At 37.1% G+C, this 23,435-nt stretch overlaps 1 protein-coding gene across 5 annotated transcripts in view; it reads left to right on the top strand.

The window, feature by feature from the left end:
• RNF138 (ring finger protein 138) overlaps positions 1-23,435 on the top strand; it is a 27,122-nt gene extending 3,687 nt beyond the window's left edge. For 2 of the 5 annotated variants that reach the window (XM_066353359.1, XM_066353363.1), the window contains exons 3-8: positions 3,642-3,807; positions 5,272-5,387; positions 16,315-16,371; positions 17,528-17,639; positions 19,509-19,616; positions 21,164-23,435. In XM_066353359.1, the coding sequence (XP_066209456.1) occupies positions 3,642-3,807; positions 5,272-5,387; positions 16,315-16,371; positions 17,528-17,639; positions 19,509-19,616; positions 21,164-21,232 (628 nt within the window). In that variant the 3' untranslated portion in view covers positions 21,233-23,435. The remainder of the gene's footprint in view (positions 1-3,641; positions 3,808-5,271; positions 5,388-16,314; positions 16,372-17,527; positions 17,640-19,508; positions 19,617-21,163) is intronic. The other 3 variants (XM_066353360.1, XM_066353361.1, XM_066353362.1) reach the window with 3 other exon arrangements.

Raw genomic sequence — 23,435 nt, 5'->3', positions numbered from 1 at the left:
GGAGGGAGTGAAGGACAAAGTGAGAGAATGTAAATTTTTTTCTGGACAGAATCATTTCAGTTACTCTCTGGGTCGTTGAGCTTCTAGAACTCTTGGTAATCTCTAGCTCCCTTGAAAATTCCAAGCAGTTTGCTCAAGCCCACTTCCTTTGTGGGGCACTTAAAATCAGAGTAAAATTTGGCTTGACCTCAAGGCTGTGGAACAGATTGCACATGACTGTTGAGGACCTTTCTCAAATCAACTCGTTGGGCTTGGATGTGAACAGACTAAGTATGAACACATTTTGTTGATGAGAGGAATGAACACTGCTCCGACACCCTCTTCCATCTCCTCTGCTTTGCTCTCTTATACACAGTTACTCTAGGTTCTGGCTGAACAATGAATTAAAGCAGAGGGGGAAGAAGTTTTACTTGGAAGGAGTGGTAATGTTGCAATATGACCTGACTGACTGTAAGGAGTGAGGTGGGGAAATAGAATTTTCTTTTTAAATAATATAGTTTACAATGTTATTTGCTCTTCTCTTTTCACAAAGGACAAACTTGTGCCTTTTAAACAATTATATTTAGCTACAAAGTCAGTTCTTGATTGATGGGTAGTGCGAAATGAGATGGTAATGGTTTTGGGTCACTGTGGTACTGTGTGTCAGAAAATTAAGTTTTTGTTACCATTTCAACAGTAGCAAACGATTTGCTGCTACTATTCTTGTCAGAGAAGCAAGTTCATTATTGTTAGAATAACTTCATCAAAATTTAAATTCCCATTTAATGCCCATTCGTTACTTCAACAATTGTTGAATGCTTTCTATATGTCAAGAACAGGGAATACAAAGTGCTCTTTCCCTGGAGCCTGTTAATAGTCTAATAGAGAAGACCTATCTACGTACATGAATGTGATTGATAGGAAAGAGATTTAGGTAGAACATTTTATGTGAGCGTTGAGAGCAGGAATCTAAATCAGCCTGAGTGTAGGGGAGATTTCCTGGATGAAGTAATACTTTAGGTTAGAATTAGTGTTTAGAGTTTCTAGGGTAATACCCAGATGGGCTTTATAGCATATGCAGAGGCAGGCAGGGATTACAGAGGATGACTCTATCTGGACTACAAAGTTTGGCTGAAGCCAAAGGATGAATGTAGTGGAGATAGAGCTTAGAGATATTGGCAGGAATTTATGTAAGCCAAAACTTTTTCCTGAAAGCCATACAGACCAATAATTTTTGGCAGGGGAGTAGTAGCATGGTCACATTTCAGTTTTAGAAAGTTCTCTTTAGTAGCGAGGTCCAACTTGTTAGTGGTGAAACTAGTGAAGAGGTTATCTGTTGCCGTGTCAGACAGAGAAATGATTGCAACTGAACCAAGATAATGATACTGGGACTGGACAGAAGAGATTTCTGACATTTTAAGGCTATTGTGTAAGATTTGATGAATGCATGTTCAATAGTTAGGTGTGTATACATATATATACACATATATGGAGCTAAAATGGTGAGTATGGACATAGTCACAGAAAGAGGTATATAAATTGAGTGATAGCAGAGGGCCAGACAGAACAAAGTGCTGAAGAATAAATTTGTATATTCATTTTACATGGATATATATAGTTTTCCTTTTGTTTAAATTTACTTATTTTTTTATTGATTGATTTTAGAGAGACAGAGAAAGGAAAGGAGAGAGAGAGAGAGGGAAGCATTCATTTTGTTGTTCCACTTTGTTGTGCATTCATTGGTCACTTCCCATATGTGCCCTGACTGGATTGAACCCACAACCTTGGTGTTTCTGGACAACACTCTAGCCTGCTGAGATAACCAGCCAGGGCCATATAGTTTTCCTTTCTATTGGCTGGAGAATATATTTTTAAATATGAAATGTAGAAAGGTTCAGCCTAAGAAAGAATAGACAGGATAAAAAAAAACACAAGATGAAATGTGACAATGGAAACAAAAAATAAAAGTAGTCAGTGTCAGATGCTTAGGTCAGATGGAATATTTTGAAAAGCATGTAAAATTGAATTAAGAATATTAAAGTTGAGCATGACCAGTGGTGGCGCAGTGGATAGAGGGTTGACCTGGGACCCTGAGGTTCCAGGTTCGAAGCTCTGAGGTTGCTGGCTAGTGCATGGGCTCATCTTGCTTGAGCGTGCGGTCAGCAGCTTGAGTGTGGGATCATCCACATGATCACATGGTCGCTGGCTTGAGCCCAGAGGTCGCTGGCTTGAAGCCCAAGGTCACTGTCTTGGGTGGAGCCATCTGGTCAAGGCACATATGAGAAGCAATCAATGAATAACTAAAGTGCTGCAACTACAAGTTGATGCTTCTCATTTCTCTTCCTTCATGTCTTTTTGACTGTCTGTCTCTCTTTTTTTTTTTTTTTTTTTTTTTTTTTTTTTTTTTTTTTCATTTTTCTGAAGCTGGAAACGGGGATAGACAGTCAGACAGACTCCCGCATGCACCCGACCGGGATCCACCCGGCACGCCCACCAGGGGCGGTGCTCTGCCCCCCAGGGGGCGATGCTCTGCCCATCCTGGGCGTCGCCATATTGCGACCAGAGCCACTCTAGCGCCTGAGGCAGAGGCCACAGAGCCATGCCCAGCGCCCGGGCCATCTTTGCTCCAATGGAGCCTTGGCTGCGGGAGGGGAAGAGAGAGACAGAGAGGAAAGCGCGGCGGAGGGGTGGAGAAGCAAATGGGCGCTTCTCCTATGTGCCCTGGCCGGGAATCGAACCCGGGTCCTCCGCACGCTAGGCCGACGCTCTACCGCTGAGCCAACCGGCCAGGGCTGTCTGTCTCTCTTGTAATAAAAAAAAACAAATAAATAAGTAAAAAAGAATATTAAAGTTGAGCAGGTATTCAAAGTAAGTTTTCAGCCTGACCAGGTGGTGGCGCAGTGGATAGAGCGTCGGACAGGGATGCGGAAGACCCAGTTCGAGACCCCAAGGTTGCCAGCTTGAGTGCGGGCTCATCTGGTTTGAGCACAGCTCACCAGCTTGAACCCCAGGTCGCTGGCTCCAGCAAGGGGTTACTCGATCTGCTGAAGGCCCGTGGTCAAGGCATATATGAGAAAGCAATCAATGAACAACTAAGGTTTTGCAACGCTCAACGAAAAACTAATGATTGATGCTTCTCATCTCTCCATTCCTGTCTGTCTGTCCCTGTCTATCCCTCTCTCTGACTCTCTCTCTGTCTCTGTAAAAAAACAAATAAATAAATAAAGTACACTCTTTAAAAAAAAAAAAATTTTAGACAAAAGCTGATATGGTCCATGCTTTGATTTTGTAAGGAGAGGAAGAGATCCAGTGTGAGATCACACAACTGTTAAATGCCATAGGCAGAATGAGATCCCGTTATTCTTTTGTAGCTTGTATGCTTTCTCTGAGAATGTGATACACTATTAATATTTATTTTTCATATATTATGTTAAAAGCTTTAAAAAGGCTTGAGTGTAGTTTCTTTTATATTCCCATCTAGTCCAGTGATTAGTCTTATACTCTGAGAAATACAAATAGTTTTTAAATTCTGAGATTTATATATATGTGAATAGCTTAACTCCTTTAGTGTGAATGTATATCCATAATTGCTTGTTTGTGTTTAATCATACAAATGTAAAAACTTCTTTCTGTAGTTAACATGTCACAAATGTTTGGTTTAGTTTCTGTAGAAAATGTTTCCTGACTGCAATGAGAGAAAGCGGAATACATTGTCCCCTCTGTCGTGGAAATGTGACTAGAAGAGAAAGAGCATGTCCTGAACGGGCCTTAGACCTTGAAAACATCATGAGGAAGTTGTCTGGTAGCTGCAGGTGCTGTGCAAAACAGGTATAGTGAATGTGACATAGCTCTTGAAAGTCAAGTTTCTACCCTGAAATTCTTGTCTGAATATTCTTGGTGGGTGCTGTTTTAAAGAGAAAGAAGTGATTTTAATTGGGAATTGGGGTGAAAAGGCCAAAAAAAAAAATTCCAAAAATTCTGTGGCTGTAGATTATAAATTTATTGAGAACAGAGACTGAAAGATACAATCTCTGAATTTTCCATAATTTTTAGCATGTTCTTTTTTTCTCAGAGTAATTACTTCTTTGTTATCTACTGATGAACTAAATGAGCAAGCTGGCATTTAACTCATTTAAATTCAACCATTAAATAGTTTTTCTGGTGGTAGTGGTGTCATTGCAATTTTGCATATAGAAATGACCAAAGGGATTTATGTCGTCATGGAATTCATTAGCTGCCCACTTAACTTGTGTAATTGTGTTTTGTCTAAGAAGTCACAAAATATCTGGTCAGAAGACTTTCCTTAGGTTTTAAGGAACAAGTGGGAAAATCAGGCACTGACAGATATACTGCTCACAAAAATGAGGGGATATTTCAAAATTAATATGCAGCAATAAAATATCCCCTCATTTTTGTGAGCAGTTGTAATTAACTGGCATTAATTCTCCAGTCTGAATTTTATTGTTCTGTCATTTGAAGAGGGTGTGTAATGGTGAAGTGTAGTTAGGCTTTGAGTATATTCATGTGTTTATGGATTTAGCACAACCACTTTTTCAAACAGCTAAAATAGTGAATAAAACCAGTCGCTATTTCATGCATTCACACAAGTCAGATCTGTGTTTCCATCTCTTTGAGGGAGGTCTTAACAGACAGCACAAAGAAGTGAAGCTGGAAAATACACTTGAGAGATTTTTGGCTCTACTCCTCACTGAGAAACTGAGAAATGTTCCAAGTGTTAACTGAGGAATGTACTTCTTTTAAAATGCCTTCTAACTCTTCCAAGTTGCAGTAGAAAAAGAATAAAGAAATACCCTATACCATGAGGCATCTTAGTACTTTTATTTTTTGTCTATACAGTAATTAGTAGTATTGTTTCAAGTCTAAAATTGTTTTTGCAGTGAGTTTACAGACTGATGGGCTCTTCTCTGCATTTAACAGAAACATATTAAGAATATAATCATTTACTTAACAAGAACCTTTTGTTTAAATGGAATATTTAGTTATCTATTTTTCTCTTTTTGACAGTGTCTCAACTCTTGTGGGTTCCATTTTCAATTAAAAGTCACAAGTCCTAAGGGAAAGGGGGGAAGAAGGTGGAGGAGGGCGGGCAAAGGGGGTGAAATGGGGATGGAAAGAGACTTTGCTTAGGGTGAGGCATGGTGTGGCGGGTTGAGGGTCTTATATTCTGTAGGACACTTGAAACCATGTTAGCACAATAAATTAAAAATTTAAAAAAATTGAAGAATGATACAAAAATAAAGATCATATTACATTTTAATTAATAATTTACAGATTAAATTCTATCGCATGAGACATCATTACAAATCTTGTAAGAAGTATCAAGATGAATATGGTGTTTCTGCTATCATTCCAAACTTTCAGATTTCTCAAGATTCAGTAGGGAACAGGTAAGTAAGATTTATTCTTAAAAAGAGAATGTTTATAGTTGAAATGGAAATTGTTTTGGGAACTATATGATAAGGTATGTTTTGTTTGTGTGTCTGTGTTTTTAAAGTGAAATTGTATGAGAACTATATCATTTGTGCATTCAGAAGTTTGATACATGTAAGATTACATCTGGTAGATCAACTTTATTATATACTTAAGCTTGTATTATTTAAAAATCATTTTAGGAAAATATACACTTTTTTGAATTAAAAATAAGCTTGAGTTTTGAAGGCTATTTTCTTATTTTAAAATTATTTATTTGAGAGAGAGACAGAGACAGGAAGGGAGGGAGATGAGAAGCATCCACTTGTAGTTGCGTCACTGTAGTTGATCATTGATTGCTTTGTATGCCTTGTTCATATATGACATGATGACAGGGCAGGAGTTTAAGCCAACCTAGGGACTCCTTGCTCAAGCTGGTGACTTTGAGCTTTAAGCCAGTGACCTTTGGGCTCAAGCCAGTGCCCTTTTTCAAGCCAATCGGCCACCTGTGCTCAAGCCAGATGAGTTTGTTCTCATTAGGGTGTTGAACCTGGAACCTCAATATCCCAGGTTGATGCTCTATCCACTGCACCACCACTCATCAGGCAGAGCTGAAGGCTGTTTTTTTTCTGCAACTGAAATTATTTAAAAATTAGAAAAAAATTTATTTTAGTAATGTATTTACAATCTGGAATCATTTTAGCTACCTAAGGAATACAGTTGTTTGAGATTTTTACTCTGGTAATAAGATGTCATGTGAAAGTACATGACATTTTATTTAATAGTACACCTGGTACTATTAAAGTCTTCTATTTTAGTCTCAATTTTTTAAAAACTAGGTTTTGACTTGATTGTACCTTATTGTCTCAGATTTATGTATATTAGACATTTTATGAAATGTATTTCAAGAATGGCCGAAATGCATGTGGGTTTTAAAAAATAGTGATAAATACCTACTTACCCACTAACTCAAGTAAAAAACTAAAATATTTTTAGGACCTTAGAATCTCCTTTTGAGCCTGTGACCATCTAAATCTCACATCCCCAGAGGTAACTACTATCCTCATTTTTGGGTTATTTCCTTTTCTTTACTACCATTGCTGCATGTATCCCTAGCACTGAAGTGTTTAATTTTTAAAAACTCAATAGCAAGCTCAAACACAATTGTATCAAGAAAGGCAGTATAGGCAGTATTATAGAAAGGCCCCAGGTGTTAGGCAGAGACTCTTAACATTTTATTTTAGTTGTAATTCATTTCACATGCTGCTAATTTTTGGTAATTTAATGATTCATACATAGCCAGGCATTTTCGCTCCTCCTCAGTTAAAACTGTTCTGGTAAAGGTCTTTAGTAATTTTCTGATTGCCTAGTCTACAAAATCCTTTCATGTTCTCATTTTACTTGACTTAGTGTTATTAGATGAAATTGGTCACTTCATCATGAGATTTTTAAAAATCCCTTTGGTTCCTTCATCCCTTTTCGCTGCTTTGTTGTTATACTTCTATATTGAAATTACTCAACAATTTGTTATTAACTCAAGAGATTATTCTTAAGTGCAGGGATGGTATTTGTCTGGTTCAACATTGTATCTCCAGCTCTTAGCATAGTTCTTAATATATATGAATTCTACACACTGCTTGTTAATGACTGAATTTTCTTAGGAGATGTGCCTTCTTCCTTCTTCCTCCTCAGATCTAATTGGTCATAGATACCTTTGATTCTTAATAGTTATTTCTCATCTGTGCTTTTCTTTTCTAGCTCTATTGTCACATCCCTACCTCAAGCCCTCATCATCTTTCACTTGAATTTATTGCAACAGTCCTTTAGGTAGTGGTCCTCTAATCTGTCCTATATACTCTTGCTACAGTGTGGTATTTCAGAAGTGCCATTCTGATTATTCTCCTTGTCCTGTACCTTTCTCCCTGTACCTTATCAGTGACTTCCCATGATTCCATAACAGTCTTTCTCATTCAAGGTTCCATGGGTTGCTAAAGGCTCTAAATGACTTAAGCTGCTAAATTTTTGTTTATGTGCATTTTTCTGGAGAGAGGTCAAGATGCTTAATGGGTATCATGATCTAAATACAACTGGCTTACAAAACAAAATTTCTTATTCTAAAGCCCTTTCTGATCTGTCACTTGCCTTTCTTTTTAGCCTTTATCTTTCTTGGCTTCCCATCATTGCATCTTATACCTTAGCTATGTTGAATTCTTTGTGTTTACCCTTGCCATCCTTGAGAAGCAATATAACTTAGTGGGTAAAAATAAAGGCTTGGAGGCCCCGGCCGGTTGGCTCGGTGGTAGAGCGTCGGCCTGGCGTGCAGAAGTCCCGGGTTCGATTTCCGGCCAGGGCACACAGGAGAGGCGCCCATCTGCTTCTCCACCCCTCCCCCTCTCCTTCCTCTCTGTCTCTCTCTTCCCCTCCCACAGCCGAGGCTCCATTGGAGCAAAGGATGGCCCGGGCGCTGGGGATGGCTCCTTGGCCTCTGCCCCAGGCGCTGAAGTGGCTCTGGTCACGACGGAGCTACGCCCCGGATGGGCGGAGCATCACCCCCTGGTGGGCGTGCTGGGTGGATCCCGGTCGGGTGCATGCGGGAGTCTGTCTGACTGCCTCCCCGTTTCCAGCTTCAGAAAAATACAAAAAAAAAAAAAAAGAATAAAATAAAATAAATAAAAATAAAGGCTTGGAGCCAGACTGCTTAAGGCCCAGGCGTTGTCACTTAGAAATAGTATGACTTTGGCAAGAAACTGTACCTCAGTTTTCTCATCTGTTTAAAAAAAGTAGGTGGTGATGAAGATACTATTAGCACCTCATTGGGTCACTCAATAGTCAATATATAGGTTAATACAAGTAAAGCATATTGAATAGTACCTTCTTTGGTAAATGTTAGTTTGTCATCATCATCATCATCATCATCATCATCACTCTTTCCATACTTTTACCAATAGTGCTCCCTTTCCTCACCACTGCAATCCACACTTTGCCAGTTGGTGGACTTTTCCTTCTCTTTGAAGACTTAAACCAAGAGTTAGCTACTCTGAAATCTTTCCTGAACTCTAGAACTTCTTCCTCTTCATAGAACTGTCTTTAGTGCTCCAACTAAACATATGGGATTGTTCATATGTATATCCTATACAAAATTCTAATTGCAATGGAAAAATTGAGTTTGTGTTTAAATTTTTGAAAGTAGATTGGTGAAGGAAGGAAAAGACTTTTTTTTCTTTTTTTTTTAATGGTAAGAAATATAAGAGAATATAGTGAGAATCTTGGCAGGAAACAGATAGTATTCTTAAATTAGGTAGTTAGAGGAAAATTTGGTAAAGGGACTCTCTTCAAAGAGTAGGGTACCAGGTATACTATGTGAGGTGATAGGAAATCACAAAGAATAGTGATATACTCTGGGTCTACTGGAAATGGAAGGGGAGGAAGTAGGTACAGAACTTGGAGAAAGAAAACTCTGGAGAGGGCAGTTGGAGAGGATGCAGTCAGTTAAGGCAATTTTTTTCTCAAAAGGAGTCTGAGAAATAAGTATCTCCTAACTTTCCTCTTGTTACATATGGCTATACTTTAAAGACCTTCAGTGTAGACTATCATACCTTATTGTAATTTTTTTTTTTTCAAGTGAGAGAAGGGGAGACAAGTGACAGATTCCCACATGCACCCTGGCCGGGATGCACGTGGCAACCCCAACTTGAGGCCGATACTCAAGAACTGAGCTATTTTTTGTGCCTGAGGCTGATGTGCTTTGACCAACTGAGCCATCCTAAGCACCTGGGGCCACACTAGAACCAATCAAGCCACTGGCTGCGGGAGGGGAAGAGGGAGAGAAGCGAAAGAGGAAGAGAAGGGGGAGAGATAGGGGCAGAGAAGCGGATAGTTGCTTCTCCTGTGTGCCCTGACCAGGAATCGAATCTGGGATGTCCATAAGCTGGGCCAACGCTCTATTCACTGAGCCAACCGACCAGGGCATTATTGCAACTTTTTTAAAGCTTTTCTTTCAGGGGCTTTTCTGTGATATTCTGGCTTAATCTAGGTGTGATGGTCAAATGGACAAGGTATACATGCAGGCAGTTCTCCCTGAATATTATTTCTAGCAGATAGACTTTTGATAAATTTGATTTTGGAGAATTTAAAATTTCTGCTCTTTGTCAAGCATTGCTGATTAAGAGTAGGTCCATATGGTGTAATTAATAGTTGAGTAGGTTTTGGTGGCATCTTACGAAGCATCATTACTTTAATAAGGACCTCTCTGTAACAAATTAAAAGAACCACCTCAGAGTATAACCTGTGTTTTCTTAGAATATAGTTTGTAGTATTCTCTCATAAGTACAAATGGGTGATTTAAACTCTGAACTCTAACAACAAATCAATGTTTCCCTCTCCCCTGACTGCCCCCCCACCTTTTCTCTCTCTCCCCACCTTCTCTCCCCCCTTTTTTCTCTCCCCCCACCTTCTCTCTTTCCCCCTTTATCTCTTGCTAAAATCAATAAATACAGTGAAAAAAAAAAAAGAAACCAAAAACTCTGAACTTTATGGTTATGGTAATTCTTAAAGTGGTATTTATGTGTAGCTATCTCAGCAGTCAATATTTCAGAAAATATCCATAGACCAATTCATTATTCAACATGTATTTATTGTACTTTCTGATTACTGGGCACACTCTACATGATATTGAATATGCAGGGATGGGTTATAATCCCCTTTTCCATACTTATAAGTAGTATAACTTTCAGTTGAGTGATTCAAAATGAACTAGCACCAATTTCAATCAGATCACTCAGAGTAGAACTATTACTATAAACTAATGTTGGAGGATGTTTAACAAAATTATTGCATTTGCACAGGTAGTTTCTCATGGTAATTATATAGCAGTGTTATTTGTTTTACTAAGGCCATTTCTAGTTCATAACAATAAAATTCTGCTTTTAATATATAAGACTATTTTTACGGTTTTATTTAGCCACTAGAAGTGAGGAGGAGGAGCAGAAAAGAAAGATGCATGTAATTATTAAGATAAACTAAAACACATTTCTATTTTATCTTCCTTGGAAATTACTTGGTTTGTTTTCAGGCTTTTCCTACTAATCTTGACTCTTTGTAAATATTAACAACTGGGTATCAGTAAACTCATACAGTTTAGTCCAAAAACACCTCTTCACAAAGACTGAAAGAATGAAAGTTGCAAGCCGTCTTATATTCCTAATAGCTTTTTCTTCAAGATGTTAAACATTTTTTTTTTTTCCTTGCATTTTTCCGAAGCTGGAAATGGGGAGAGACAGCCAGACAGACTCCCGCACGCACCTGACCGGGACCCACCTGTCACGCCCACCAGGGGCGACGCTCTGCCCACCAGGGGGCGATGCTCTGCCACGACCAGAGCCACTCCAGCGCCTGGGGCAGAGGCCAAGGAGCCATCCCCAGCGCCTGGGCCATCCCCGCTCCAATGGAGCCCCAGCTGTGGGAGGGGAAGAGAGAGACAGAGAGGAAGGAGGGGGGGAGTGGAGAAGCAAATGGGTGCCTCCCCCGTGTGCCCCGGCCGGGAATCGAACCCGGGTCAAGATGTTAAACATTTTAAGTAGCTAAATAACTATTAAGGAATCTGGTGTGTGACACACACACACACACACACACACACACACACACACAGAGACACATATATATTTTTTTCCTTTTAGAGAGACAGACAGGAAGGGAGAGAGATGAGAAGCATCAACTCATAGTTCTGGCACCTTAGTTATTCATCGATTGCTTTCTCATGTGCCTTGACCCAGCTGCGCCACATGGCTCCAGCTGAGCCAGTGACCCCTTGCTCAAGCCAGATGAGCCAAGGCTCAAGCCAGCGACCCCAGGTTTGGAACCTGGGTCTTTAGTGTCCCAGGCCAACACTCTATCCACTGTGCCGCTGCCTGGTCATGCTCTTTATATATTTTATAGAATAATCCTTTATTACATGTGTTGCAAATATTTTTTTTTACTCAAAATTGAAAATACTTTTTGCTGTTTTGTAAAACATATAAATATAGAACTTGACCTTTTTCTTCATATTCTAAAAAGACTAGAAATGAGATACAGTGATACCTTGAGATACGAGTTTAATTTGTTCTGTTACCGAGCTCGTAAGTCAGTCAACTCGTATATCAAACAAATTTCTCCCACTTAAGGCCCTGGCCGGTTGGCTCAGTGGTAGAGTGTCGGCCTGGCATGCGGAAGTCCCGGGTTTGATTTCCGGCCAGGGCACACAGGAGAAGCGCCCATCTGCTTTTCCACCCTCCCCCTCTCCTTCCTCTCTCTTTCTCTTCCCCTCCCGCAGCCAAGGAAGGCTCCATTGGAGCAAAGTTTGCCCAGGCACTGAGGATGGCTCTGTGGCCTCTGCCTCAGGTGCTAGAATGGCTCTGATTGTAGCAGAGCGACGCCCCAGATGGGTGGAGCATCGCCCCCTGGTGGGCATGCCGGGTGGATCCCGGTCGGGCACATGCAGGAGTCTGTCTGACTGCCTCCCTGTTTCCAATTTCAGAAAAATACCAAAAAAAAAAAAAAAAAATTCTCCCACTCAAAATAACTGAAATAGGTTTAATCCGTTCCAGCCCTGTGAAATATCCCCAAACCGTCCTAAATTATGAAAAAACACATGTTTTTAATTAAGAAACACATATATATATATATATATACTTTACCAATGCATAACAAAATATGTGAACTAAAAGAAAAAAGTGTTATTTAGTACTGTATTCTTACCTTGGAGACAGACGAGTGCGGGTAATGGAGGTGAATGGCGGAGGAGGGAGGGAGGGAGGAAGGGATGCAGGCACTGTAGACACGTAAACTAAAACTGCACTTTCTTAACACTAAATGTAAACTGAAACTGCATTTTTTTACTTTAAACAAAACTAAAACTGCACTTTCTTTACTTAAAATGAAACTACAAAAATTTAATTGTAAAAAAATGCACTTTCTTAACTTAACCTAAGCTTAACATTACGTATTTTTCCTTTAATCATCACCTGTTTTTGCCTTTTTGGCTCCACTTTTGGCACTTTCACTTGCAGGACTTTTGAATAAAAATCTGTTTATTCAATAGAGGTTTGTTTTTGCTTGACTTTTAAAATGTTATGGAAATGTGACAAACAAGTATCATTAAAAAGTGCTGAAGCACGACCATTTGAAACTTTTTCTGGGTGTTTCTTTTCAATGAAACTTGAAAGCTTCTCCCACATTGCCAGCATGTCTTTAATTTCACTTGTAGAAATTACTTCCTCTGACTCTACCTCCTCCTTACTACTAATCTCTGGCAGAAGCTCTGTGTGTTGCATCATCTGTAGCTCCTGAAACTCCTCAGTTGAGAGTTCCTCCTCATGTTCCTTGACGAGCTCGTTTACATCACCCTCATCTACCTCCAGACCCATTGACTTTCCGGGGGACACAATCTCCTCCAACGCTTCTACCTCGGTCTCGGTCTCTGGTTCGAATCCTTTGAAGTCCCTGTCTGCATCAGGCTAATAACTTTTTCCATGCCAAGTTCAAGGTTCTTGTAACCTCTTGCTATGCCAAGTCAATAATGCGTAAACATATCATGATGTTGTAGTGATCTTTCCAAAACTCTCGAAGGGTTAGATTTGTATTCTCAGTCACCTCAAAGCAGTGGCAGACTAAGTGCTTTGTGTAAAGCTTTTTAAAGTTGGAAATGACCTGCTGATCCATAAGTTGCAAGATTGAAGTCGTGTTGGGTGGGAGGTAGAGGACTTTCACGAATTTGAACTCATCGAGAATGTCATCTTCAATATCAGATGGGTGGGCTGGAGTATTTTCAAGGATTAGTAATGCTTTCATCAGGAGTTTATTTTCTTGAAGATATTTCTTCACTGTAGGACCAAAGACGAGATTTACCGTAAATCTGCTGTGTAACCCATGCCCTAGCATTGGCGCGCCACATAGCCTGCAGTTTTTCTTTAAGAATCTTGTGAGTCTTAAAGGCTCGATGATTTTTGGAATAATATACTAGCAGTGGCTTTACTTTACAGTCACTGCTAGCATTTGCACACAATGCAAGGGTCAGATGGTCCTTCATGGGTTTATGGCCTGGCAGCTTCTCCTCTGCGGTGATGAAAGTCCTCCAGGGCATTTTTTACAAAACAATCCTGTTTCGTCACAGTTGAACACTTGTTGGGGGATGTAGCCTTCCTTTGCAATAAGCGCAGTAAAACGTGTGATGTACACCTCAGCTGCCTTCATGTCAGCACTTGCGGCTTCACCATGCCTCACCACTGAGTGGATGCCAGATGTCTTCTTGAAATTTTCAAACCAATTGTGACTTGCCTTAAACATATCTTCTGCTGCCTCTTTTGAGGTTGATGGTTCTTTCTTCTTCAAGTCACCGTAAATAATACGTGCCTTTTCACATATTACAGTCTCTGTCACTGTATCTCCTGCTAGCTCTTTCTCTTTCACCCACACCAGCAGAAGCTTCTCCATTTCTTGATGGATATTTGTCCTTAATTGGGACAGAATTGTAGTTCCTTTCGCTGGATTTGTGCTTTTGATGGCATCCTTTTGTTTAAGGATGATACAAATTGTAGATGTATTGTGGTTGTACAGCCTTGCCAGTTCAGTCACTCATACACCACGCTCATGTTTTTCTATTATTTCTTGCTTTATACTTCTATTGATACCATTCTCTTCTTCTCACCACTGTCCTTTACACTCACTTTCTTCGGTCCCATGATAGCACACAAAAAAAGTTAGCAAAAAATGCAAAAATGATGCAAGAATGAGTACAGCGCACAAGATTCAATTTGATTCTGCGGGTAACACGTGAGAAAGAATGAGATGCTGGTGTTGTGCTGCTGATACTGGACCCGTGCGCCAATACGCCAAGTAGGGGCAGCTTCCCGAATCACGACTTGTATCTCAGAATTTCCCTCAGATCTCGAACAAGAATATGGACCGAATCACAGCTTATATCTTAAAAAAATTTGTATGTTGGTCTGCTCGTATCTCAAGGTACCACTGTACTCTAGTATTTTGGAAACTTTGCTTTGGGGAATATCACCGTTTATTTGATCATGAAGTGACATAGTCATACATAGTTTTATTTTTTAAAATGTAGTAAGGACCCTTAATATGAGCTATCTACCCTTTTAACAGATTTTTAAGTGTACAGTATGGTATTATCCTTAGGCACAATGTTGTACAGATCTCTAGAACCTATTTTGCATAACTGAAGTTTTATGCCTGTTGATTACCAATTCATTTCCCTTTCCCGTTCCCCTATCCCCTGTCAACTATCATTCTATTCTTTGCTTCTAAAGAGTTTGACTATTTTAGATACCTCATATAAGTGGAATCATGGCAGTATTTGTCTTGTGACTGGCTTTTACTTAGTATAATGTCCCCAAGGTTTATTCATGCTGTCACTTTGTTGTTGTTGTTGCTGTATAGAAAAAATCTTGTTTTTCATGCTGTCACATTTGCAGGGTTTCTTTTTCTTTTAAGGCTGAATAGTAATATTCCATTATATTTTCTTTATCCTTTCACAAGGTTGTTTCTAAATCTTGGCTATTGTGAATAGTGCTGCAATTCTTTAGGGTCCTGATTTCAGTCCTTTTGGATAAATGCCCAGAAGTGGGACTGCTAGATATATTGTTGTTCTGTTTTTATTTTTTGAAGAACCTCACTAGTATTTTCTGTAGCAGCTGCACTGTTTTTGCTTTTCTACCAACAGTGTACAAAGGTTCCAATTTCTTCACATGCTCACAAACACTGTCTTTAAAAAAAAAAAGAAGCTATCATAACAGGTGTGAGGTGTGATACCTTACTATGGTTTTGATTTACATTTCCCTGATGGTTAGTGATGTTGAGCATCTTTTCATGTGCCTGTTGCCTATTTGTTTATCATCTTTGGAGAAGTTTCTATTCAAGTTTTTAGTCCTTTTGCAATTAGGTTATTAGTTTCTTTGCTATTGAGTTGTAGGAGTTCCCTATGTATTTCGGATATTGACCCTTTATTGGAAACATTGCTTGTAATATTTTCTCCTATTCCATATTTTGCCCTTCCACTTGTTTCCTTTGCTGTGTATAAGCCTTTATTTTGAGGCTGTCTCACATAACTATTTTTAATTGATAAAATAGTGTCAGTAGTAGATTCTTTTGTTGAACCTATTCATCCATTTCTGGAGTAAATGAGTAGCTATCAGTAATAGCCCAGACATGATATGGGAAAATTAGGAAAGACTCGAATGACTCTGGCTGGATTGTTCAGTTGGTTAGAGCATCCTCCCAATAGGCCAAGCTTGTGCGTTCGATCCCTGGTCAGGGCACAGACAAGAATCAACCAATGAATGCATAAATAAATTGGAACAACAAAGTGATGTTTTTCTCTCTTCCTCTCTCTCAAATCAATTTTTAAAAAAAGGAAGGACTAGAATGGTATGAGAGTAATAGTGGGAAATAGAGAATTGTAATAGGAAATGGAAGAGACATTGTTTTAAAAGGGCATTAATTTTGATTTTAAAGTGCTTTAAAACAAATTTATGATTGCATACCTCATCAGTGAAAAAATTTGAGCATGTATGCCTAGAATATTTGATTATATAAAAACTATACATGTATTATACCATACTGATACATCATGAATGTTTAAGGTAATTCTGAAAAATTCTATATTCTCTATACTTTAGTAGCTGCATAAATTAATTTTGAAGGACATGAATAAGGACAGTTAGGAGTCTTATCAGAATTTATTTAAAAGTAATTAATGCCATGCATGTATTTTGTTGTTCAGAAAGATTTGAGGTTCAGGCTTTTCAAACAAATTTGGATCAGTCATTTTTATTAGCAGTACAAATAAATGAATCTATAATGTGCTGTATTAATTTGAGGTAATAACTTTACACACTGTGCTTCTTAAAGTAATAGGAGTGAAACATCCACATCTGATAACATAGAAACTTACCAAGAGAATACAAGGTAAGCTTCTGAAAATCTTGCTACTTTAGTAACTATCTATTACTTTATAATAGGTTTTTAAGTTAAAAATGTTTTAATTCAGTTAAATCACCAGCCGTAATGCTAGGGCTTCCTAATGTAGAAATAAATGATGTAATTACTGCTTTTACAGATCACTCTAAATTAGAAGAGTTTTTAGCTATCCTCTTTCACTGTGGTTAGGTTTCTTTCATGCATAATTTAGGTACAGTTGTCAATATTGAACTGTCCCTTGCCAAAATTCAGAGGTATTAAAAACCAGCGATGCATGATCTTCAAAATGTTTTGAAATAATTATTCTGATGATCAGTGCTTTTTTGTTTTTCACTTTTTCTTAGGAATTTTGTATGTTAGGTTCTCAGAAACTGGGATACTTAAAAATACCAATGGAAGTCTTTTCAAAATTAAGTTCTTAGATAGGGGGTTTTCAAACTGGTACACCACAGGATATTTTAAAAATTTAAGGTACAGCCTGACCAAGCAGTGGCACAGTGGATAGACTGTTGGCCTGTGATGCTAAGGACCTAGGTTTGAAACCCTGAGGTTGCTGGCTTGAGCAGGGAGTCACCAGCTGGAGCATGGGATCGCAGATGTGACCTCATGGTTGCTGGTTTGAGCCCAAGGTCACTGGCTTGAGCAAAGGGGTTGCTGGCTTGACTGGAGGCACTCCCCCCCCCCCCCCCCAAGGCAAATATGAAAAAGCAATCAGTGAACAACTAAGGTGCTGCAACTATGAGTTGGTGCTTCTCATCTCTCTTCCTTCCTGTCTGTCTGTCTTAAAAAGAAAAAAAGAATCTGTTGGCCCTACACAAATTACTTAACTAAGGTGTTTGGACGTAACTGCTTAATACAGGGACTATCTGGATTTGTTTTAGTCCTGACCTAGAGATACCGTGAAAAAATACACTGAGACAGTAACAGTTCTGTACATTGAGATTGGGAGCATCTATCATATGTAGATTATTTATTGAAAACACAACACAACATTTCCTTCCCAAATTAGAGATTCTTAAATAGTTTACTAAGTATAATTTTTTAATAAATTTACAGTAATTAGTTTAAAGACAGGAGAGCATTATTTCTGTGTTGTGATTTGTGATTTCAAATTAAGTATACTTCATTTAAAATTGTTTTCTAGTTCTTCTGGGCATCCCACCTTTAAGTGTCCCTTGTGTCAAGAATCAAATTTTACTAGACAGCGTTTACTGGATCACTGTAACAGTAATCACCTATTTCAGATAGTTCCTGTGGTAAGTACATATGTTTAAGACAGTCTTCTGCTTAAAGTATGCTCTTTCACTTATTTTACCTCATTTGTGCAACAGGTTTGATTTAAATTTGAAAAGGGCTTTATTGTAAGGTAGATTTTTGTCAACAAAAGATGAAAGATTGGAGCACAAATGTGATTTCAGTAACTTATAAAAGGGAGATACTTAGGCCCTGGCTGGTTGGCTCAGTGGTAGAGCGTTGGCCTGGCGTGCAGGAGTCCCAGGTTCGATTCCTGGCCAGGGCACACAGGAGAAGCGCCCATCTGTTTCTCCACCCCTCCCCCTCTCCTTCCTCTGTGTCTCTCTCTTCCCCTCCCGCAGCCAAGGCTCCATTGGAGCAAAGTTGGCCTGGGCACTGGGGATGGCTCCATGGCCTCAGCCTCCGCCGCTAGAATGGCCCTCCCTGGTCGCAACGCCCCAGATGGTCAGAGCATCGCCGCCCCCTGGTGGGCGTGCCTGGTGGATCCTGGTCGGGCGTATGCGGCAGTCTGTCTGACTGCCTCCTTGTTTCCAACTTCAGAAAAATACAAAAAAAAAAAAAAAAAAGGGAAATACTGTGAAGGTTATGTAGGTAAATAATATGAAGAAGAGTGAAATAACAAAGTGAACAGGGGCTCATCACCAAGGAAGGGCAAGATACAGCTCTATTGGGGCTTCTTAGTTTCATGGTCTATACACAGTCAGCTTGATCTGGTCAGATGGATCTGCTGTAGATGAAAATTATAAGTAAGAATAAAGCCCTAGGTATTTTAAATTTATATCCTTGAAGAATCTAGTATATGAACTCATACAGCAAGGAAGGAAAGGAATCATACTTTTTTTTTGGTGCATATATCTCTTTTTTATACTGTTTTGAGGGTGTTTAAGAAAGTGGTGAGACCTTTTTGATGAGTTAAGGAGATAGTGCAGAGTGCAGGATTACAATATCGTGTTAATGATCCTATAGCTCCTCATTTGGAATATGACTCACAGGTAAGTAATTTCAATTGTGAATGAAAAAGTCGAAATTGAGCTAGAAGAGATTCTTCCCTTTCAGCTGTTCATTGATATATAAATATTTTCTTCAGAAATAAGAATAGAAGGAAATCTTATAAATAAAATAAGGATTGTAGATATTTCTAAGCAGTTTTAGTGAATGAACTAGAAAAATACTGTGAGAGAAATTGCCTTTAACTATTGAGGATGTCCTTAAACGCTCTCATAGCCTAAGGAAGACATACCATCGACCTTGCTCGTTACTACAGGGTCAGTTACTGTTAAACAAATACAGTGCCAAAGATGTCTCTAGGAAAAACCTCATATTTAATAGATTTTATTTGTTTTATATTGCATCAGAAAATTTTTATTTGTTTCTCTGTTATGTTCAATATAGCATAGACTTTGGCTAGAGTCCAGTTAATTTTTTAAAATTTCATTTCAGTATGTCATCCATTTATTTTTTTAATATGTATTTCTTTTAAAAGCTGAGGGATACAATTTAAAGTTTACTACACTTTCATTTTACTTATATATGAAATAAAGCTTATAATAATTATCACAGTCACTGTATGGCTCAAATGAGATTATAATATTGGTTAATAATAACTACCATTACAGTTGATATTGTTAAAGACTGGATGTGGTGTTTTTTGAAACAGTTATATAATTAGAGATTTAAGTAGTAGAATGTATAAGATCTCTCTTTTAATTCTGTGTTAGATTATTTGGTTGATTATTTGTCTTGGAATTTGGCCCTTAGTAATGTTTTTCATGTAGGTGTTTTTGGTAATGTAAGCCTGTGTTTTAATATCTTCAATAATTATAACGTTTATTTTCATTTTCTTATTTTATTTAAAACACTGTTTCTCATAGACGTGTCCTATTTGTGTGTCTCTTCCTTGGGGAGATCCTAGCCAGATTACTAGAAATTTCGTTAGTCATCTAAATCAGAGACATCAGTTTGATTATGGAGAATTTGTGGTAAGTGAATTCTTCAAGATTAAGAAAATACTGTTTTAAGTATTCAAATTAAGTTAACTTTTTTAGTCTAGACTTGAGTTTTGAGGCAAGCTGTTGTATCATACTGTATATGTACTACTGAGCAAGTTCTGTTTTGGCTTATGGAACTGGTAGAAAGTTCAATATATTGTCCAACACCTGTACTAGAGAGATAATTAATAGAGGAAGAGCAAACCCTCAGGTTAACAAAATGATTTATATGAAACCTGTGTAAGGGAAAACTGTAATTGCAAGAGAAGTAAAATTGGTACAACAGATGAAGGAGGATATATTTTTTTATGTAGTGTAAGTTGCTTGTTAAACACATTAAAATAGATATACCTAGTGTATGAGATACATTTTTAAAAATGAAGGAGCTTAATTATCAAGTAAAGCCAGGTTGAATGGTAGATTTTGGCCTTAGTTGACTGCTTTAACTGGGTAAGTGAGGAAAATTACATAGTGTAAAAATGGATCCCCACAGCAAAACAGAGGGTTAATTTCTGCTTCTCAAATGTGTCATGATAATTTTTTACAAAAATTAGATGTGGCTTTTGTTTTACCTATTGTGGTACTGCATTTTATTCCTAGAATGAATTAAAACTTATTTAATTTAAAATTAATCCTGACAAAGAATAGCTGATACTTGTTTCCATGTTAGATAAGCACAGGCATGTGCAATTCTGACAATGTTATGACCAAAATTTACATTTTTCTCTGCCTTCCAATGCTGAAATTACAGCATTCTTGATAAATATTTATTTTTGTGAAATTTACATTTTTGACCGTACTAGTTCAAAATAATTCTAATATGTAAAATTCAGGTTTACAATGATAATTTTAACATTTTTATGAATTATATTCTTACATTCTCATTGTATAAAAAGTTATTGTGTCTGGAGAACTGCATTTGAAAAAATAAAAACATTTTTTACTGAACCACTTTCTAGTTGGCAGATTTTACCTTGCCATAGAACAATATGTAATTTTAATAATTTGAGATTGTCAAGTAGAAGCCTATTCTAAAGCAAACCTGCAGGATATAATAGCAAATAGAATTGTTTAGGTCAAGGAGCAGTAGTATAACAAAGATTTAGTGAGCTATAGTTTCTAGCTTGAGATGGTGGTTCAGAAGCTGTTACTTAACTCTTTTGATTCAATAAATGTTTATTTTCTTTAAAATGAATTTACCTCAGACAGTGTCATTGTTTTCTAGAGATCACACAAAATTTATGAATATGGGTCAGCCTTAACTATACCTTGAATTAATGATTTATCATAAGATACTTTTAACTTTCAACTTTCATTCTCTGCTGATTCTCTGTTTATTATTTCATTGTTTATCAGTTATCCTAAATAATTATAATTAATCTTAACTTTGTATTAAATTTCATGTATTTAAATCTTATATTTTTAAAGGATATATGTTGTAATATAAATTATTTCAGCTATGTATAGTGTGTGTCAACATGTGTAATATATATTGGGCAAAGTATTGAATATTGACATGTTAATGTTATTATTTTTAGAATCTTCAGCTAGATGAGGAAACCCAATATCAAACTGCTGTTGAAGAATCTTTTCAAGTAAACATCTGAAGGACATCTGTGCATCTTTATACCTGCAAGTGCCATCTTTAAGGAGAAAACTACATGAGGTCACCATTTCAATCACTTGATGTGTATATTAACAAAAGTACAGAACTCCGTCCATTGTTTTAGTTGAAAAATAAAATTGGCCCATCTAAAAATTTCTTTCTCTTGATAAGTTAAAAAATGAGTGTTAAGACATTTTCTTTAAAAGCACTGAAAGGATTATATTTGATTAGTGGTGAAAAGGGAATCCTTGTTGTACTTTATGTTTTTTATATTACATATTCTTGAATTTTTCCTTATTATATTGCTTTTGAAATTTGGTGCAGTTTCTCCCATTGATGTTACTGTACACAGGGAAAACACAGTAGCAAATGCTGAAAGATGTGCTTGACGTAAAACTGACAGATCTGAGCCTGTTATTAGAGTTGCAGAATAGAGACTTAAAGTGCTAAATGAAACAATCCAAAGGAAAAATTTTAAATACAGATTCTAGCTGAAGAATTCAACTATAAGAACATGGTATTTATATAACATTTAGTATTTTTTGAAAGCTAGTAAGATTACTTTAATAATTTTAACTGTTTAAAAAATAAAAGCTCAATGCAAAGATTTTTCTTTAATTTGCTATTAGAAGGAAGTATCAAGAGAAATTTTTGTTTTTTGATGAGCAGTTAGTAGTTTCAAATCCTATTTGTTTGGCTAACTAATTTATAAGACTAAAGTATATTAAGTTGAATTATAGGTCTTTGGCTTCAGAATGTTCAATAGCCAGTATTTCTGATTAGCTAAGAAGAAATTTTATTAGAAACTTTCTGTTGGTGATTCAGTTGTATGTTCTACATATATAAGTGAGAAGTCTGGCTTCATCTCAGTTGGGAAATTCAAGCAAAACTTAAGATGTGTTTGTATGATACACTCACATATGCATGCAGTTTATCAGGTTATATACAGAGTTTCTATTAAGATTTAAAAATAGATAAGCAATATGAGATTGGTGTTTATCTGATTTGATTAACATTTTGTATATTATTACACCTTAAAAATTGAGTTTACACACATACACAATTATCTGTTTATATGGTGCTCATGTGTTTTCAGAGATAATGTGTGACAATGAAGCAGGGAGACACACTTTACCAGCCACTCTGTTTCAGTACTTTTTAGTCAAACTGGGTTTGTTCTTAGTATTCATTAATGAGAATGATAAAATAAGTTATACTAGAAGGCCCAAATCACAGAATAAATGATAAAGAGTGGATTAGTTCACATTCCATACTAATATACATTGTTTATGTTTTCTTTAAAATAAATAACAAAATGAACATAAAATCTCAGAAGTAGTTTGCTGCTAATATATACATATATTGTATAAAAAGGTATATTTTGGTTTTGTTAAAACCCTTGTTGAATTTTCTACAGTGAACATTTTTTTAACTTGGTTTAATAAAAATGTTAATTTTGGAAGTGAAGTTTTGTAAAAAACCTTTTTCAGTCAAACAGTAATGAGTTTATTTATGGGTAGTAATAACAGTCACCAAAAAGCCATACATCTTAATGAACTAATTGCCTTTGTTCTGTCATTCGCAAGAGTGATGTTTACTATGTGCTTGGAACATTCTCTCTGTGGTTACATGAATGTAATTGTAAGAATAGCTATTTAACTCTTTAAAAAGAGACTTTTGACCATGGGTTTTTCCAATTTAAAGCAATAACTTTAGTACTTTCTTTCAAAGTTTAATACTTCCCAGTATGTCAGGTTAAACCATTTTGATGTGAGAAATTCTTCAAAAGAAAATTGTAGTAGAGGTCATCTTGATGAAATTGTGTTTTGAATTTTGTGGATTATTTCAATATCAGTAACAGTTTTATGTGTCTTTCATATAAGCTTTTTCATGAAGAAAATACTGCCTTTATTTGCTAATATCTGCATCTCCTCAGTATGGAAATATTTGTTTAAAATCTCCTCTTGTCAGTGGTCAGGAATAGGAATAGGCTTTACAGATTTACAGTTTAATTCATGAGGAAGTCCTGATTTTGAATATGCTTATTGCTGAGTCAGAATAAAGGAGGGAAACTGTATTGATACTTAAATTTCACAGTACCACTTAGGAAAGCAATTTTCCTCAACAAATTATAGTGTATGTTGTTAAACAGTCTTATTTGAGATGTATTACTTTATTTTTCAATTAAAAGTGGTTTTCTCCTA

The sequence above is a fragment of the Saccopteryx leptura genome, chromosome 11 (assembly GCF_036850995.1).
Source record: "Saccopteryx leptura isolate mSacLep1 chromosome 11, mSacLep1_pri_phased_curated, whole genome shotgun sequence".
NCBI lineage: Eukaryota > Metazoa > Chordata > Mammalia > Chiroptera > Emballonuridae > Saccopteryx > Saccopteryx leptura.
Note: the sequence above shows the minus strand (reverse complement) of the source record. Positions and strands in the feature narration are given on the sequence as shown.